This window comes from Danio aesculapii, chromosome 17 (genome assembly GCF_903798145.1).
Source record: "Danio aesculapii chromosome 17, fDanAes4.1, whole genome shotgun sequence".
Lineage (NCBI taxonomy): Eukaryota > Metazoa > Chordata > Actinopteri > Cypriniformes > Danionidae > Danio > Danio aesculapii.
Window position 1 is genome coordinate 25,580,174 of NC_079451.1, and position 18,056 is coordinate 25,598,229.

Genomic DNA, 18,056 nt, shown 5'->3' on the forward strand with positions numbered 1-18,056 from the left:
AATGCTGCACTTCCCACCTCCAGTCGCAATGACTTTTGGGACTTCGAGTTCGTAACTCAAGTCTGCATCGATGCGTCCTCGATACCAAAAACATACGGGAACTTTTACGCGTCCCCTATTTTTGCGGTTTTGAGTTTTGGAACTGAACTTCTGCGGTTGATGATGATGTTACAGAAGAACACAAGGACACAAGAACGCTGCATATTGAGAAACAGCCTAGAAGTGGCTCTAAAACGTGGCTAACATACTGGGGTCACATGACTCCACACGCAGTAGGGAAAGTAATTGGAAAAAAAAATTAATTAATCGAACTGAACAAATTAAATTGATTATAGGTTCTGAATGTCGATTTCAATTACTTTTCACACAATAAACCTAAATACACACACACACACACACACACACACACACACACACACACACACACACACATATATATATATATATATATATATATATATATATATATATATATAAATTTTTCTAATTATTTATTTATTATTAATAATAAAAAAAACATATAAAGTGGAAAATTAAACAGTACGAGTCAGAACTGTCAACTTGCTGATGATTCAGACATACAAAACATTTGTGCCCGTTTCAATGTCAAACCAGACAAGTGCGTAAGACTGCATGGTAAGCAGTTATACAAGACTGAACAACAATGAATGTGGCGCATCAAAGATGAAGGTCTGACATAATATCTGCGTGCCCTGTATAAAAGAAAAGCAGAAAATGATGGGGAAGAAGGCAATGTAGAAGGAGACATAAAGAGAAAAGGAGGGCAAAGATGAAAAAAAAATTGATGAATTGAATTATGGATGAAACTACAGATTAATCATTTAAATACTCATCAAATTTTCATTTTGATTTTTACTGGCATTCAAAGGTGACAGGATTAAAAAGAAAATGACAAGTGGAAATCATGTCTTTATTTGTGAGTTCCGGATCAGATCATCATCTCTATATTCCTGGCCATCATGCTCTGCTACGCTGTATCACGTTTCAAAGAAACCACTGCACACACTGACAGCCGAGACACAGAATTTAAACATCTCATATTCCCGAGGAACATATGCTGGAAACATGTGGTGTTTTGTATCCGAGGATGTGATATTAACGCAAAAGATACAAGAGCAAGCTGACAGAATATAGCTGTAACATTCTACCAGAATATTCTTTTGGAAATCACAAAGGAAATCAAAAGCAACTACTGGTGATGAGAATATCTAATCAACGCAAGTGGAACCAACATAGAGATGTTTAATATGGACTTGAAACCAGCCTACAATTATTATATTTTCTAGCATTTATTGTGATGACAGAATCAGTGATGATAGATTATAGTAATCTAATCATAATTTATTTGTATACCAGAAAAAGATATGTATCTTTGCAGAAAATAATAGCAATTTTTTTTACTAAACATAGGTGTAAGCAGACAGGTAATGTAAAATCTGTTTCATTCATACTGGACACTAGAGGGCAGCATTTTCATAAACTCGGCACATGAATCACAGAAGAAAAAACATTTACTTCTCACTGTGGCTGTCCGAAATCACCTACTACTCAGTAGGTACTGCATTTAAATTTAAATATAGTACTCGACCGTTAGAAAAGTACATTCAATACAGTATGAATGTCAGTGGCATGAATAGAACTCGGACGTACTACATCCGCCATTTTGTCATCATCACGTGACCTAGCCACGTCAGTTGTTTCACTTCACTCCCATTCATGAATTCTCTCGTGGGGCATCATGCGACAGCATATCGTGTATCGGATGCGCATTTCACAACCTTGCTGGAATTAGTAGGTCACCTGGATACTTCTCGTATTCTGTTTTTCAAACTACTTGGCTTGCATACAGTTTTTAGCGTACTATAAAGTATGTGATTTGAGATGCTGCCTGTAACTGAATAAAAACAAGATAGAAACACTTATCCTAATCAAACATGAAAACAATAATCACACAACAGTGTTAATATATGGTTTATCTGTGCTCTTCAAGCCATTCTGAGTATTTTAAAAGATTAAAGTTTGTTTATAATGCAATGCTAAACGACATAGCTTTTCTAACTGTATAGAATAATGTAAAATAGTAGAGCTGTTGCGAAGGATTGTTTGAGAAATCGAATCTTAGATTTTCAAAATGCATCGCTATTCTCTCCTAAATCAATTCTGAGCTCAGCTTCTAACAGCAGATGATGCTCTAGAATTGCATAAGGCTAGGATCTACGAAATAGTATCATTTCTCCTTATTCCGTTATGTGAAATCACGTCTGGTCACAAAAATAATTCACTTTAACACTTGACTGGTGTGAAAAAGTGAACTCGAAGTAAGACGATGTCAGTAAATCTCTGAAAACAGACTCATACATATTAAATTCTGTATTGTACACATGGTTCTATAGCACATTTATTCATTGCACATACATTTACAGTCTCACTGTAAAGCCCTGACTAAACCCTTTCCAGATTGTACGTTTTATCGTTGTTATAGTGGTAAGAAAAATGATTATCGTGGGAAGAATTTTGCTATTGGAAACAATAAGCTATTCCCAACCCAACAACACTCATGTTTGAATTCTCCTTCAGTCTGAATTCAAACCTCACATCTTGGCTAGTAAGACACAGTCATATTGGCTCTTCCGAGTGAAATATCATCCTCCCTGTGGGGACAGACTGGGCCTCATACACTATGAAATACCGTCAACTCGCTTCCAGCTAATCTGGGAGACTCCCAGGTTCATGGGAATAAATTTCCGGTGATGGAGTGAGAACGCAACCAGTGACTCCTGGAGCTCACAGAACGCATGTCCTTTAATGGAAGCGTACTGCATCGAATGTTTTCCTCTGTTCTCCAACATCTAACCTCCAAAGGGCTAGAAGTTCTTGTTGAACAGGCTGCAGGGTTTTCAAATGACGCCAATCTTCCTTGTGTAATATGTATGATTACAAACACATTTCTCTGTCGAACCCCTGGGCACAAGAGCCATCAGAGAGATGAACAGCAGGTGCTTGGAGCAAAACCTTTACAAAATATTAACTAAAAACTTTGCAGTTTAAGGCATGGATAGATTTCATCAGGCAATGATAGTTCTACACACAGACTAAAAAAGGACGGAATAAGACTTTGTCAAATAGTTAAAGCAGTTGCCTACCAGTTTCTAAAGTCTAAAGTACTTTTAAAAAAATTTTAAGTGTATGTTAGCTAGGGATGCAACGATTAACCGGTGTCCCTATTAACCTCGCTTTAATTGGTCATGGATAATTAATCGTAATGGCTTCTTAACACTGGATTTCTACTGCAACTTAAAGTTAAGCCAACTGTGCGCTAGTTTAAAGTTCCGAGCTTGTACACCAAGGCAAATACACACTGGATAAAATGCTGAATTTAACTATGGCTGAGGCTATTAACTACGGGCCCTTCACATATCCCATATTTTGCACACGCAAGTTCGCTATTTCCAATGGAGAAGCATAAAATTATTACTTATGTTTAAATGCCAAAAACTTTTTTCACTTATTTTTAAGTCCAAAGAAAAATGGACTATTGTTTGCTTTTTATTATTATTTTGTGCTGTGTCGATTGGTTACTGAGCAGCAATAGGTAACACTTTAAAATACAAGGAGATTTCATGAGATTTTCTAAACTAGTAATTTAATATAAGTTAATAGAACAATTCTAATGTTGATGTTAGCATTGGTCCATTAAATAATATTAAGTTAGAAATTCCAGTAAGCCACAATATCAAACCACAAGCAAAATTTTTTTATCTTTTACAGAACACTTATTTAACACCAGTTTGTATGAATAAGATATTTCCTAACACTTCTCAATTTTGTTTTAAGTGCAAATCCAATGTTGGTACTGTGATGCATGTATTCTGGGGCTGTGACATGATTAAGACATACTGGAAAGAAATCCACAAATTAGTTCAGAAGATTATAGATAAATCTTTTGCCCTATCTCCAGTTATTTATCTTCTGAATTGTAAAACTGTTCTACTCCTTAGTTATGGACTAGAATCTGTGTTAAACTTTTGTACATATCTAGCAAGAAAATGTAATCTTTTGCTGTGGTCCTCTCCTAACATTCCTTCAGTCAATGTGGATAAATCAGATTTGCCTTAGAAAAACTGACCTATGACCTGCGTCAGAAACCTGATGATTTCTGGCATGTCTGGAATCCTCTATGGGAGTTTTTGGAGAATGCATCCTGAAAGACTATTTTATTTTATTTTAATAATTTTTAAATAATTTTAATTTTACCCTTCACAAAAGACTTGAATTACTGGCCAATGGATGATTGTATAATAGATGACTATATTAATGTATATGAGGACATGAGACACCTACACCACTGTTCTGTCATTTTAAATCTTTAAATAAATGTTTAAAAAAAAACAAAAAACTGACATCACTAGTAAACATACAGCATGCAAATACTATGGTGAACGATAAATTTGACATCAAGTGCACTGCGCATGTGTAAATTCAAAGTATTCTTTATCCTTTAATGCATTAGGAACTGCAATTGAGCTAGTACGTGTCTTAAAGCTGTGAAATCAAGTTTTTAGATGTTAATATCAGTATGTTAGCCTTAGTGTGTACTCACACTAGGCACGTTGGCGATGAACTGAGACTGGGACTTTACATTCCGAGCCTGAGCATGCTTTGCTTAGGTCATTGATAGACTGATAAATCAAGTCATTGATAGATTGATATTGACTGTTTAGAAGAAAACAAGAGAAGTGCCCTCACTCGGTACAATGGAGATTGCTTAAGTTATATTGTTGTGTATTATTTGGGACACAGTGATACATAGCCAAATATTACTTAAACAGATCCACCGCTTTTGGTGCTCATAAATTTTCATAAGAGTCATCATGCTGTATGTAGCAGGTTTGCTGAAGGTGGCAGCGGAAGTGCAGCGAGGGGTTTGCATCTTACACAAACTATGACAGTTCCCGTTCATTGACAATAAGAATGAGGTGTAAATTCATATATACAGTAACAGTCCATTAAAAGTAGGGAGGTATTCAGGAATTCAGGCCCGATCACGTGGTTTTGATCTCGATCGGAATTGGATGTTGCCTCCCGATCAGGACTCATATATTCTCATAATTTTTGACACATTTATAGTTATGCGGTGGCAGAGAGTTAGACCTTTTTCTTGACTTCACACAGAAACAACAAAGCTTGCAGCATGACATCACTTTGTTGCAGGGACGCTATTGGTTAAATGCTGGCAAAGTAGAACATGGAAGCAGCTTAAAGCGAAAGCGCGGGTACTGTTTGTCTGCAGTCTGGAGGTATTATAAAGTTAATGACAAGAACATCGCCATAGCAAACTGTGAGATATGTAAGCTTGGGATAGCCTGCCGGGTGTTTTAACTTGAGGTGCTATTTGTTTTATATTAGATTTTTTTTTATATATTTACTGTTTCACTAAAGTCCAAAAGTGAAGAATTTAAATTATTTATTACTTGATTGTTCAAACTACCTCAGAGAAGTGCTCTGTGTGTTAACGGAGTTGTTGAATGTTAAAATAAGGTGAATTAAATAAAAATTAAGGAACATCCTGGATCTTTCTTCACTCTTTATTCTTTTTTTATGTATTATAGAAGTATCGGATCAGGTTTCGGTTATGGCAGATACTCAAAATCAAATCACTAGGAGGCCAAAAAAAACTAATTGGGACATCCCTACTCAAAAGTGACTTAGTGTCTTCAGTTTTGCACTCTTCAGTTTCTACATGCGCACCATGCCTGAGCTCAACCGAACCACGCTCTTGCCCACCTCTTCCAACTGGGCCAGGGCCAGCCAGCTGAACAGTGCTGTACAGAGAACTCACACTAGTCAAACGAACCAGGATATTAGGGTCATTTATGCCTGGGCACGTTGGGATATCCTAGTGGGAGCACAGCATTAAGCTAATCTATGTTACTAATGTGTGCTCCAAAACAGTGACACAATTTGCATTTAGAAGATATAAACCTCCAAAGCTTAAAAATATCACTACTGTCTAAATTATACCTGTTAACCTGTTAAAGAAAATAAGGGATATATAAGTTATGATTGTTTAGACATGTTTAGATATTATTATTATTATTATTATTATTATTCTGTGTATACGTCTCTTCAAACGCACCCAAAACCCAGAGTGTCCACTTTTGCTCCACTTCAAATCACGTGTACAGAATTAGTTTGGAAAACAGATTAACATTTATTTCAAAAAGTGTCTTCGTGCCTAAATAAAACGAAAGCACAAAACAGATTCATGTTTAAGAGCAAGGGGCTTTGGTGGTATGGGTTGAGTATAGGGAGGATCGGCTTTTTAATGTTTATTGGCACCCTTTATAGACAGTTTAAAAATATTGGAGAAAAATGGGAATGATTACAGGATGATAGCAGGATAGAATTGTAAAATACAGGAGAATCCCGTGAAAAATTGGGTGGGTTGACAGGAATGATCTAAATGAATCAACAATTATTTTGATGTTGCTCAATTTTTCAGTTTCGCATGAAATCTTCTGACCTATCAAATGATCTAAAGTTTCTGACATGTCCGCCCCTTCAAGACGCTTCACTTTTTTTTTTTTCATTTGATGCACTTGAGCTCAAACACTCACACTGGCAGAATGCTAAAAAAACAAAGACCTATTGGCTGTTTTTTTTTTAAAGAGTAGGAGCTACTCTATGTCCTGCCCTGTCTTTTTGTTTCATTTGAAATTATGTCACACAACAAAAAAGCACTTCACCGGACCTTTAAATAAGGCTTACTTAATGTGTACTCTGAAACTGCACGATTCTGTAAGCATGAAAATATGTACTAAAATGCAAGTTTATTTGTGAAGACTGCATGACTATTATGTTCTGACTGCAATATTGCACTTATGTTGTATATAGTTTGATGCAAATGGCAAAATGCCCTTTTTGAACTAATATCAGACATTTAGGTAGGTGTGAATTTTACATACATTTACATTTTGACTACATATTTTTACTGCAATCTGGTAACTACACACTTTGTGTAACTGAGGGCCTTTAAGCACTAGCAGCATGTGAAAAAACTAAAACCTGTCTTTTTCAGACAAATTAAGTGGTGTGACTTCCTGCGCTTAGTCCTTTGTTGAGCGAGTCTATATCAGGAAGAAGCACTTTAAGATCTTGTGGTAGGCTACTTGCAGAAATGCTGTAGCAAGATTTTAATCAGTAGAGCTTTCCTGCTAAACTTATATTAGACTTATTTCTGATCAGTTCTGCCTCTCATTTTCATCTGTAGAAGTAATTTCGTTCAGTGACTGAGAAAACTGAGAATGTTTCTGCAGCAAGCCTGGTGATTGGTGGTGAACTCATTACGCAGGTGAGAGAGCAGAAGGCAAAGGAAAATTCAAGTTAATTTAATCTCAAAATTGCACAGATTACACTAACAGGAACAAAAGACTAAAATACGCCTCTTATTGTGATTCTCCAATGAGATCAGCATTAGTCTGAGAGCAAGATAAGAAATTAAATCTTCTTCCTTCCATTCTCATTAATCACTCACTGGCCCTATTGTCTCTGCTTGCCTTGTAGTTGCAAACTTGGCCTGCAGCTGAATTGGAAGAGAAAATTCCAGAGCTGTACAATGCAAACGTCTTGACAGTATTCTGTGATGCAAAACTTGAGTTTAGCTCTCAGAGATGTCAGCCTTGTGGTCTGTGACCAAAAGATACAAATCATCAAACTAGCATATTTGAACACATATCACAAAATAAATCTTTTAAAGGAAAAAACACCTCATTTATTTGAAAGCCAAGCATGAGAGCAGATTAGCTTATACTGAAGATACCAGTGGTAGGCATGGGACGATAACCGTTTTTAATGTATATCGGTTTGGAAATATCAAGGTTTTAAACCCGTCAAAATTTTCAGCAATACTGTTCCTAGGGTATGCATAAGATTTTTTATTTACTTTTTTTGTTTGTTTTTTAGGGAAACTATCTCCAAGAGAAATTTTTTTCCAAAGATGCCATTTTAAATTGTAAAAAAAATGTGTGTTTTTTAAACTAATGAAAACAGCAGAAGTCAATGATTCATTTGAATTATTTAGCCTGACCTGTTTACTGTTCCAAAATATTTTAAATGTTTCTTAAAATAAAATATGCTCTGTTTAAAAGGTAAAAAAAGTTTTTGTTTTTTCCCCAGACGTTTAAAATATATAATTTTAGAGCAGTAAACACAATACCGTGATACCCTAATATTTTTATCCAAGGTTATCATCCCATCAGAATCTTACACCGGCCCATGCCTAACCAGTGGATGCTGTTTGAATTTGACTATGTGAATATTAAGTATTTATATGCCAAGTATTTTATAATATTTTTAACATAAAAAGCACTAAAAAGGGTGTTATTCTTATGCACCACAACTAAAGTCCAGAAATACAAAAGAGCTCGATAAGTCGAGTGTTGTTTCCCAGTGCTTCTTCTGACCTTAAGCTGTTGTATTATTTATTTGATTTTATGACATTTTGCATGTACCCCAGAGAAGAGAACTGCACAGTGAGAAACTGGAAAACAGCTGCTTCATTGAGCAGAACAAGACAACAATATTCTTCTGCTCGAGTTTAAAGATGACACAACTGCAGAGTCATTCCATCAAATTGGTGCCTTTTTCAATTTTTATGTCATTTTCTGATCTAGAAAAAGTTTATAAATCACTGAGGTGGTGGCATGTCTTTGACTTATACTTTTATGCCCTATTATCTAAAATCTACATATAGGTGACTTTTGTACTAAAGAAAGTGTGAAATAGCATGATTCTTAAAAGAATGATGGTTTTCATCAAACTGTAAATTATTTTTTATAAAAGAAACTTACGATGAAAACATGATTGATACACATTCGGTTATCATTACAAGGCTAAGACAGACCAAAGTATTCATCCATATAAATAAAGTTTCTGGGTTTTGTGTGTGTGTGAGGTCACGATGGAAATTACACGTAAAGTTAGAAGACGAACGTTTTGTTCAAGTCATTGATTATGAAGGTCGCCTCGGCACTTTCTCATGGAACGACCCTCCAGTATTAGAAAACATCTGACCTGCGCTACTGGAGCGCGGCGCGTCCTGCTGGCGCACCAAAAGAACAGAATAAAGACCATGACCATCACACCTGCACAACTCTACACCACTCTTTAGTCATTTTGCTCTAAAGTGTCACATTTCTAGACGATTGCTGTATTTCTCATGAACTCCTAAAGACAAACACGTGGACTTCTGGCACGGATAGAGCAACCTAAAGGGCGCACATTAAATCAGTTAATTTTAGTGCTGTGATTTCACCACTCTCACCTCCGTCTCCAACTGCACCAGCTCCATTTTGGGCCATGGCTCTGCCAGCTGAGCAAGAGGCATTGTGCACGCTCCTTCGGTCTCTCTCAAGTCCTCAAATTTGAATGGGAATTTCTTCCGAACCCGTGTGTTTCCTGCTGGCACGACCTGATATGTCCCTTTCGGTCAGGAGCAAACGGGCGACTTTCCTCGCTTACAATCCGCGCAGGACGACCATAATCACTTTGTAGAAAAAAAAAATCAAAGATGTTATTCCCGTTTATATGACGTTGACGGATTCTCCTCTCAGTCCGGCAAGAAAGAGGAGTTGCACAGCCCCGTTCCTGGAAATGAACAGATCTCTCAGACACGCGCAGGTGGACTCGGCTTTTAGAAGAACATGCACTGCGCGTCTGCGCCGATCAATCGCGTCTCCTCCGAGGAAATCCAATAAGATGTGGTATTGCAATACGGTGGAAAGTGTCTCCTGACACTGACTGTCGGTGTGCACACAGACACAGGAAAGAGGAGCCGATGCTGTCAGTGTGATCCCCTCTGAACCGAATTCACAGTGTAAAAGCTTCAGCCGATCATTGGTTTGAAGACAGTTCTCGGCCAGCCCCTTTCTCCAACACTCCTCTACTTACGCCCCTCTCTGTACACATGCTGTTACTGCAGGGCAAGCTCTAAAGCTGTAGTGACACGGGCAGGAACTTTTAGCTCAAATTTACAGCAACTGTAACTAATAAAATAATAATCAAACCTCCATCGCATACTGGTTTAATTTTTACCGGTCTCGGGACGGATTTCGCGGGAAATTGCGTTCAAACGTCATACGCACGTGCGTGTCACGTCGCCTCAAACAAATAAAAGTATGTCCTGCTGTCCATAGCTTGAAGTTTAAATATTTGTGTCAAAATTAAAGAGGAGATATAGAAATACCATTTAAACTCCTGGAGATTAATACTTTTTGTTTTAAAAAATTCCACTTGTGCCTGGAAGTACATTTCACCGAGAAGACTCACAACGAAAACAATTTTCTTCCTCAAAATGCATACACTTTTGTTTTTTCATTTAAGGCCAGAGGGACAAAAGTAACTTTTTGGGGGGTTTCAGTAAGAACTGATAAATCAAACATTGTATTTATATAACAATAATTGATCAGGATTAGGCTATGTGCGGATTTAAAGTATGGGCTATGTCACAACAATTCCAATCGAATTGCAGACTTTGAGTTTTGTGTTTCTGCCCAAGCTCTTTTAAATTTATCAACCAACTTGTTCAATTTGTTAAAACAGTCTAATCAAAAAATGATCAATTCACAAACTGGGCTCTGAATTTAAAAATTCTAGTTTTTCAGGTATACATTCAGGTATAGGCTAACATTTGGGTGTTTTTATCACTTAATCAACAATACCACCAATTTCCTGTGTAAAATATCTTTTCAACTGCATCTGACTGATATGAAAGCACATCATCGCAGGGTATTTCTTAGAAAAAACTTCTCAACAAAAGAGAGATCGATGTAACAAAGTATTCCCCAGTACTGGCACAAGTAGCCTATCTCCTTTTCCATCATGCTAGGAATGCTGTTCGATGTTCTCAATTGTAATTGTCTTGTAGGCTTGCCCATTTTGTGGTGAGGCAGTGATATGCCAATACCTCTTGACTTTTTATTCTCTCAAAGGGAGCAGAGAAGAGCAACTGTTGCTTCTCACTGAGAGTGGTTACCACTGGCAACCACAGACCATCTGCCAGCGTGCTGGTGAATCTGATGCCAGAGTAAAACAGAGTATGAATGGCCGCCTTTATGAGATGGTAGTGGGTGGATATGGAGTGTGCATTGGTAGAGGACCATGTTTCATTGAGTCAAATGATGGCACAAAGTACAAACCGATTTCAATGGCACTCAAATACGCTAATGATAATGTAGGGCTTTGTCAGGCTAAACTGTGACATGTTTAAAAAGGCATCAAGACTAAGATCTGCAAGTGTGGATATAAAGACAATTATAAATCCTTCTCACAAAAACAAATCAAGCAATGCAAACACACTTGATACCCTCTGGTGATTCTGTCTGTGTGAGTGTGTATGTGTGTGTGTGTGTGTGTGTTGTGCAGTAGGATGTAGAAGTACAAACAGCTTTTATCTGCACTGCAGATATCAGATACACATGCTCTGCTGCCAGAAATAAAAACACAAAAGCTGTAATATGTATATGGTGATACCTTTTCAAATATGATTGTACCGTAACGGTCCACATTTACAGATTAAAGGTACATAATACCTACTGTAAAAAGTGTGGTACTTTAAATGTACAAAAGTTTACCTTTAAGGTGCCAATGAGTGCCTGCTATGTACATGTATGTCCCTTTTTAAGAAGTACCCCCCACAATGTAAAAAATGATGTGATCAATTAGTCCTGATGTAGCGGAGGCCAGCTAGTGAAGTGCTGTGCAGGTAAACCTCACTTCTCAGACCTCTAAAAGGTGCTCTAGCGACAGATGCTAGAGGCCATGGTCTTTAGCCTGCTTGTTAGAGCAACTGGCTTCCATGCAGAGAGTCGCCAGTTCGATCCCAGTTTGGAGCAGGTTTGGGTGGTGTAGGACCGGCGGTGGTTACATGGGTGCCGTGACACGGATGGGAGTGAGGTTTACGGGGGTGAGTGTAATGGAGGCCAGCTAGTGAAGTGCTGTGCAGGTAAACTTGACTTTCTGACCTATAAATGTGCTTTAGTGACAGACACTAGAGGCCATGGTCTTTAGCCTCCTTCTCAGAGCAACTGGCTCCCATGCAGAGAGTCGCCGGTTTGATCTCAGTTTGGAGCAGGTTTGGGTGGTGTAGTACCAGTGGTGGTTACACTAACTAAGTTAATCATGTTCTAGGGCGACGGTGGCGCAGTAGGTAGTGCTGTCGCCTCACAGCAAGAAAGGTCGCTGGTTCGAGCCTCAGTTGGCATTTCTGTGTAAAGTTTTCATGTTCTCCCCTCGTTCGTGTGGTCCAAGGTCCAAAGACATGTGGTACAGGTGAATTGGGTAAGCTAAAATTGTCCTAGTGTATGTGTGTGAATGAGAGTGTATGTGTGTTCCCCAAAGATGGGTTGCAGCTGGAAGGGCATCCGCTGTGTAAAACATATGCTGGATAAGTGGGCGGTTCACTCCGCTGTGGCGACCCCGGATTAATAAAGGGACTAAGATGAAAAGAAAATGAATGAATGAATGAATGAATGAATGAATGAATGAATGAATAATCATGTTCTAGGGTGACTTGGTGGTGCAGTGGGTAGCATGTTTGCCTCACAGCAAGAAGGTTGCTGGTTCAAGCCTCAGCTAGGTCAGTTGGACCCATGTTCGCGTGGGTTTCCTCTGGATGCCTCGGTTTCATGTCCAAAGACATGCGGTATAGGTGAATTTGGTAAGCTAAATTCTGTAGTGTATGAGTGTGTGTGGATGTTTCCCAGTGATTGGTTGTGTCTGAAAGGGTATCCGCTGTGTAAAACATGTGCTGGATAAGTTGGTGGTTCATTCTGTTGTGGGAACCCCGGATTAAGCAAAACAATGAATCAATGAATGAATAATCATGTTCTAACTTAATTTTCTAAATTACACAAACTGTTTAAAGTCAGTTTAACATAATATAAGTTCAATGGACTCATAGGGTTAATTTGATTCAGCTTGAAAATTTAAGGCAACCAGGATTATTTAAAGTGCAGTGACAGATATGTACCTTTATTTCTGAGAGAGTACCACTGGCTTTGATGCTCTTTCCTGTTGCTGTTGGCTTGGCCTATTTCAGAGTGGACCTGGCAATCTGCCAGCAAGCTTTTTTCTGCAATTACAGTACTGTAAAGTCTCTTTGAATCAAAAGCATCTGCTAGAACAGCAAGTACTGTGGCGTGAGCACAATGACACTCAGTGCAAGGGTGATTCTCTGTTATTTTGTTTATAGCTCACATAAGCCTCTACACACACCAGAAGATATCCAAAGGTTAAATAATAATAATACTAATAATAATAATAATAATAATAATAATAATAATAATAATAATAATAATAATAATAACTTAAAACTCCTGGCTAAAGGCGGGGTGTTATACATTTTTGGTATTCCTAGTGCCTTCCCATTATGCAATGTGCTTTACCTGTGTTTCTCAAAGAAAATGTTTTCAGTTTGACCTTGAACAGAATGAAGTGAAGCAAAGAAAGTTTAAAATACATTCAGAGCATTCCTGAGTTCTAGATTCATGTTGACAGTAGGTGTTGAATTCAGACTGAGGTATAATTTTATATAACACTTATATAAAATAGGATACATTGCATAACATTTATATAAAAATGGATTTTGAATATTATGAAAAAAAACGGTATAAAAATGCAAGAGACTCTGTGAGCAACAAACATTTGTACGATCAAAAGGTGTTTGTTTACAGTTTAATTATACTAATGGCATTAGTGGATTAGTGCCCACCCTGAAGTCAGTGATTTCTCACACACTGCAGAGCTGCGGTTGCTTTATTCCTAATAAATCCAGAACATTTAGAGTAACATTTTTGAAGTGGTCACTTAATTATTTTCCATATAAATGCATAATAAACTTGTTTAAGAAAATGAAAAACAAAGACTTCATCCTCTAAATCAAAACATCCATAGATAACCCACTGATTTAAATGCAAAGATGCTCAAGTGTTCATTTCCATGCTCAAACAATTATATTTGGTCATCAAATTAATCAGTTAATCTGAAAGCAATCTAAAATGCAGTTCAGATTTTTTTAATCACTGAGACAACTAACCTAAACTAAGTAATATTGTACTTTTACAGTAGGCTTACTTGTTTAAGTGACTAGTTTGTTATTTTAATTTCTTGAAGCTGATTGGTCAACAACATGTGTTGTATGCAGCATAGCGATGATCATAATAAATTATCAGTGACAATTGCTGGTGTTACTTACTGATGTTAAGCCCACTTTTAAAGGGTTAGTTCAGCCCAAAATGAAAATTTACTCACCATTTACTCACCCTCAAGTGATTCAAAACCTTCTTTCTTCTATTCTTTCATCTGTTAAACACAAAAGAAGATATTTTGGAAAAAATGTAGAAACCAGTGATCATTAACTTCCTTAACATTGGAATGATTTTTCATTATTTTTGGTGAAAAGAAATAAACTCAAACAGGTTTTCTGATAATGGAAGTGTGAGTAAATGATTATAGTATTTTCAGTTTTGAGTGAATTAGAGTGTGTCTTTCTCTTTCTCTTTGTCAAAGTCTTTTCAACTGTGATACTCTAATTTACAGATGTCTGTGTGGAAGCTCACAGTTTCCAAAGTGTAGAGGGAATATTACTTCATTTAAAAGGTGTCTGATTCAGGTATGGTACTGTATGTTCATTGAGTCAACTGGTTTATTATGCTTATTAGTATATTAGTTCACTGTCTTATTTTTCAATGTATTTATTTATTATACTTTTTTTTAGCATCTTTTCTTTAAATATTTCTACTTCTTTTCAGGCTCAGACCCCAGTTTAAAACATCCTATCTTGGGTTAAAGATTAATGCATTATGTGTTAAAGATTAAGCAAGAAAACTTACACTATTTCAGAAGTGTACTCCATTTAATGATAGTACAAACAGGCACTCAACATATGTACACAGGGATCCATTATATCCAATACCCACCAAACAATTTTGTGTTTAATAGACATCTAATAGACATCTAAAAGTAGACAGGTTGGCTAAAAAAGGGTAAACTTGGGCTGTCAGTGAAAATCAAATAGACATAAGAATATCCCACAACTAGACTAGTCATCAAATAGAGAGATTAGACAGACTTTTTATGTGTAGTCATTCATTTCTGTTTATTTGATGACTTGTCAGTTTTGGCCTTTTCTTAGAGGTCTTTTAGATTTTCACTGACAGCCCAAATATAGCCTAGTTTTAACCAAGGAGACTAAGTTTAAGCATTAAATTGCATTAAATGCTCTTTTAACAGATGTATTCACCTGTGTTCCTGAGGCAAAAAGGCTTTATAACCTTACATTTTAGCAAGTAAAAAAATTGTTAATGTATGTATCGCTTCTTATTGTTGTAGGTGTTTTTTTTTAGTACTATTTATTAAGTTATTATGAAGCATGCTGGATTACATTTTTAATATTGTTTGTAAGTGATTTTTGATGTTACTGCCCTAAATGAATTACCCCTGGCAGGATTAATAAAGTTGTTAAACTTAAAACTTATTAGACATCTTTTAAAAAACAAAATGCTTGCTGGGTAGTTACACTTTTCTCTCCAAACTCCAAATTTATTAGGGGTTGCCACAGCGGAACGAACTACCAACTATTCTGGCATTTGTTTTATGCAGCAGATGCCCTTCCAGCCACAACCCAGTATTGGGAAACTCCAAACCTTCATTCATTCATTTTCTTTTCGGCTTAGTCTCTTTATTAATCAGGTGTCACCACAGCGAAATGAACCGCCAACTTATCCAGCATATTTTTTACACAGCGGATGCCCTTCCAGCCACAACCCCTACTGAGAAACTCCAAACATTATGAGCTTTAAAAATAGATAAAAGTAATCTCGAATTCCTGGCATTTTTTATCTCCTGTGCACTCAAAAACACAGGTGGCTATTTGTTTTTGACATATTCCTGTTTCATACCCTCCATTTCTATTCCAATGTGAAACAATGGTCACATTCAGTGTTGGCAGCCTGTGGATTATTTCTACTTACATATTTTACAGCTTTTCTCTAAACATTTCCAATTCTCTGCACACCCTGCAGCTCCCTGGACCCCCAGTGTGGCTTCAAAGATGAATTAATACCATATTTGAGTCTTCTTCAGTGATTAAGCAAAATCGCTTAATCACAGCTTGTTCCAGTTATATAACATTACATAGCATTTATTTGACCTAAAAAAGTCTGCTTGGAATAATCTACACTTCCTCCATGTGTAATTGTGTGTACTATTGAAGCTGTGATATGATTTCCAGCCAAAGTGCAGCATCACTTCACCCTCAAAGACCTCAGGGAGTCCCTGTCTGGATCACACTCAAGCATCAAGGGAAGATGACTCATACTTAACACATTACATTGCAGAGGGGCACATTACACGAAGACATGCCACAATTAAATCCCAGCACCCTACACTCACAAATACATACAATAGTCGTGCATATGCTCGCTTTATTATTTCTTGAATAACTGGAACAATGCACCCTTCCCAAACCACACACACACACACAGAGACTATTGAGCAGGATGTCCGCCCGCCTTCCACCCACACTACATCACACACACCCGTGCGCGCATGTCAATTGTTGGACAATCAGTAGGAGGTGTGTGTGGGTGTAAAACGAAGCATGCAGCAGACTGTGGGAGCCACAGAGCTGCTGTGGGCAGAATAATCACCGGACTGTATGAAAACCTTAATGGCAGCTCTATATATGCACACTTAAGACCTAAATATACTTTGGTTTTTTTATGCACATGCATCGTCAAAAGAACACACTGTATCCGAAATGTCATGCTGTGTAGTAGTAGGTATGAATTATATTGCAGCTGTTAAGATCTGTTTTTTTACAGTATAAATGAAATTCGGATGTACTACATCCTCCATGTGGTCATTTTCATGTGATCAAATTGTCTGGCTTCTCTTTCATTCACAAATCCCCTCTTATGACCTCATGAGTCATGGGTAGGCCCACACAGAATATAAGAACAGAATGATTTCCACATATTTTTTTATCTTATCACTGAGTCTATTTATTTACTAATGTAAAAATTTATGTGAAATTTCTATCGAAAATGAATATTTTTCTCAGCCTCCATTGTTTATGTTGAATTATTTCACTTTAACGACCACAAAAAGGGCTTATTCTATGCTATAAAATTTATATTACTTAACATACACACAGGAGTCAGATAAAAATGCTAATTTTAGAAGAAAAACTCAGATGGCATTTAGAGGTGTTTGCATCTGAACTCTTTATTTATTAATTCATTTATTCATTCATTTTCCTTCAACTTAGTCTTTATTTTAGAGGTCGCCACAGCGGAATGAACCGCCAACTATTCCAGAATGTTTTACACAATGGATGTCTTTCTAGCCGCAACCCAGTACTGGGAAACACCCATACACTCTCACATTCACACACGGGCAATTTAATTTATTCAATTCACTTGTACCGTACGTCTTTGGATTGTGTGGGAAACCGGCGAACCTGAAGGAAACCCACACAAACACGAGGGGAACATGCAAACGCCAACTGGCCCAGCCGGGACAGTGCCAGCCACTGAGCCACCGTGCCACCCTATATTAATTTAGTTTTTGTATTAATTTCAGATATATAATTATATATTTGGCAAATGTTTATATGATTTATTTACAAAACAGTTTGTAAAATAATATTGTCAGTAGTATGTCAAAATATTTCAGTCACTAGATGTACTATATGGGAGACATACTTTGTTCACCATCATGTAACCCGAAAATGAAAGTTTAAAAGTTAGTATTTTTACTTCATGTTTTAGGTTTTTAGTTACATCATTCATACATTTTCTTTTCAGCTTAGTCCCTTTATCAATCAGGGGTCACCACAGCGGTATGAACCACCAACTTATCCATCAAATGTTTTGCACAGTGGATACCCTTCCAGCCTCTTTTACACACATACACTACAACAAATTTAGCTTATTCTTTTCACCTATAGCACACGTCTTTAGACTGTGGGGGAAACC

General features: G+C 37.1%; 1 protein-coding gene across 2 annotated transcripts in view; it reads right to left on the reverse strand.

Moving 5' to 3' along the window:
• The window catches only part of rps6ka1 (ribosomal protein S6 kinase a, polypeptide 1), a 119,416-nt gene extending 109,518 nt beyond the window's left edge, over positions 1–9,898 (reverse strand). For both annotated transcript variants that reach the window (XM_056476550.1, XM_056476548.1), the window contains exon 1: positions 9,344–9,898. In XM_056476550.1, the coding sequence (XP_056332525.1) occupies positions 9,344–9,406 (63 nt within the window). In that variant the 5' untranslated portion in view covers positions 9,407–9,898. The remainder of the gene's footprint in view (positions 1–9,343) is intronic.
• Positions 9,899–18,056: the final 8,158 nt, after the last annotated feature.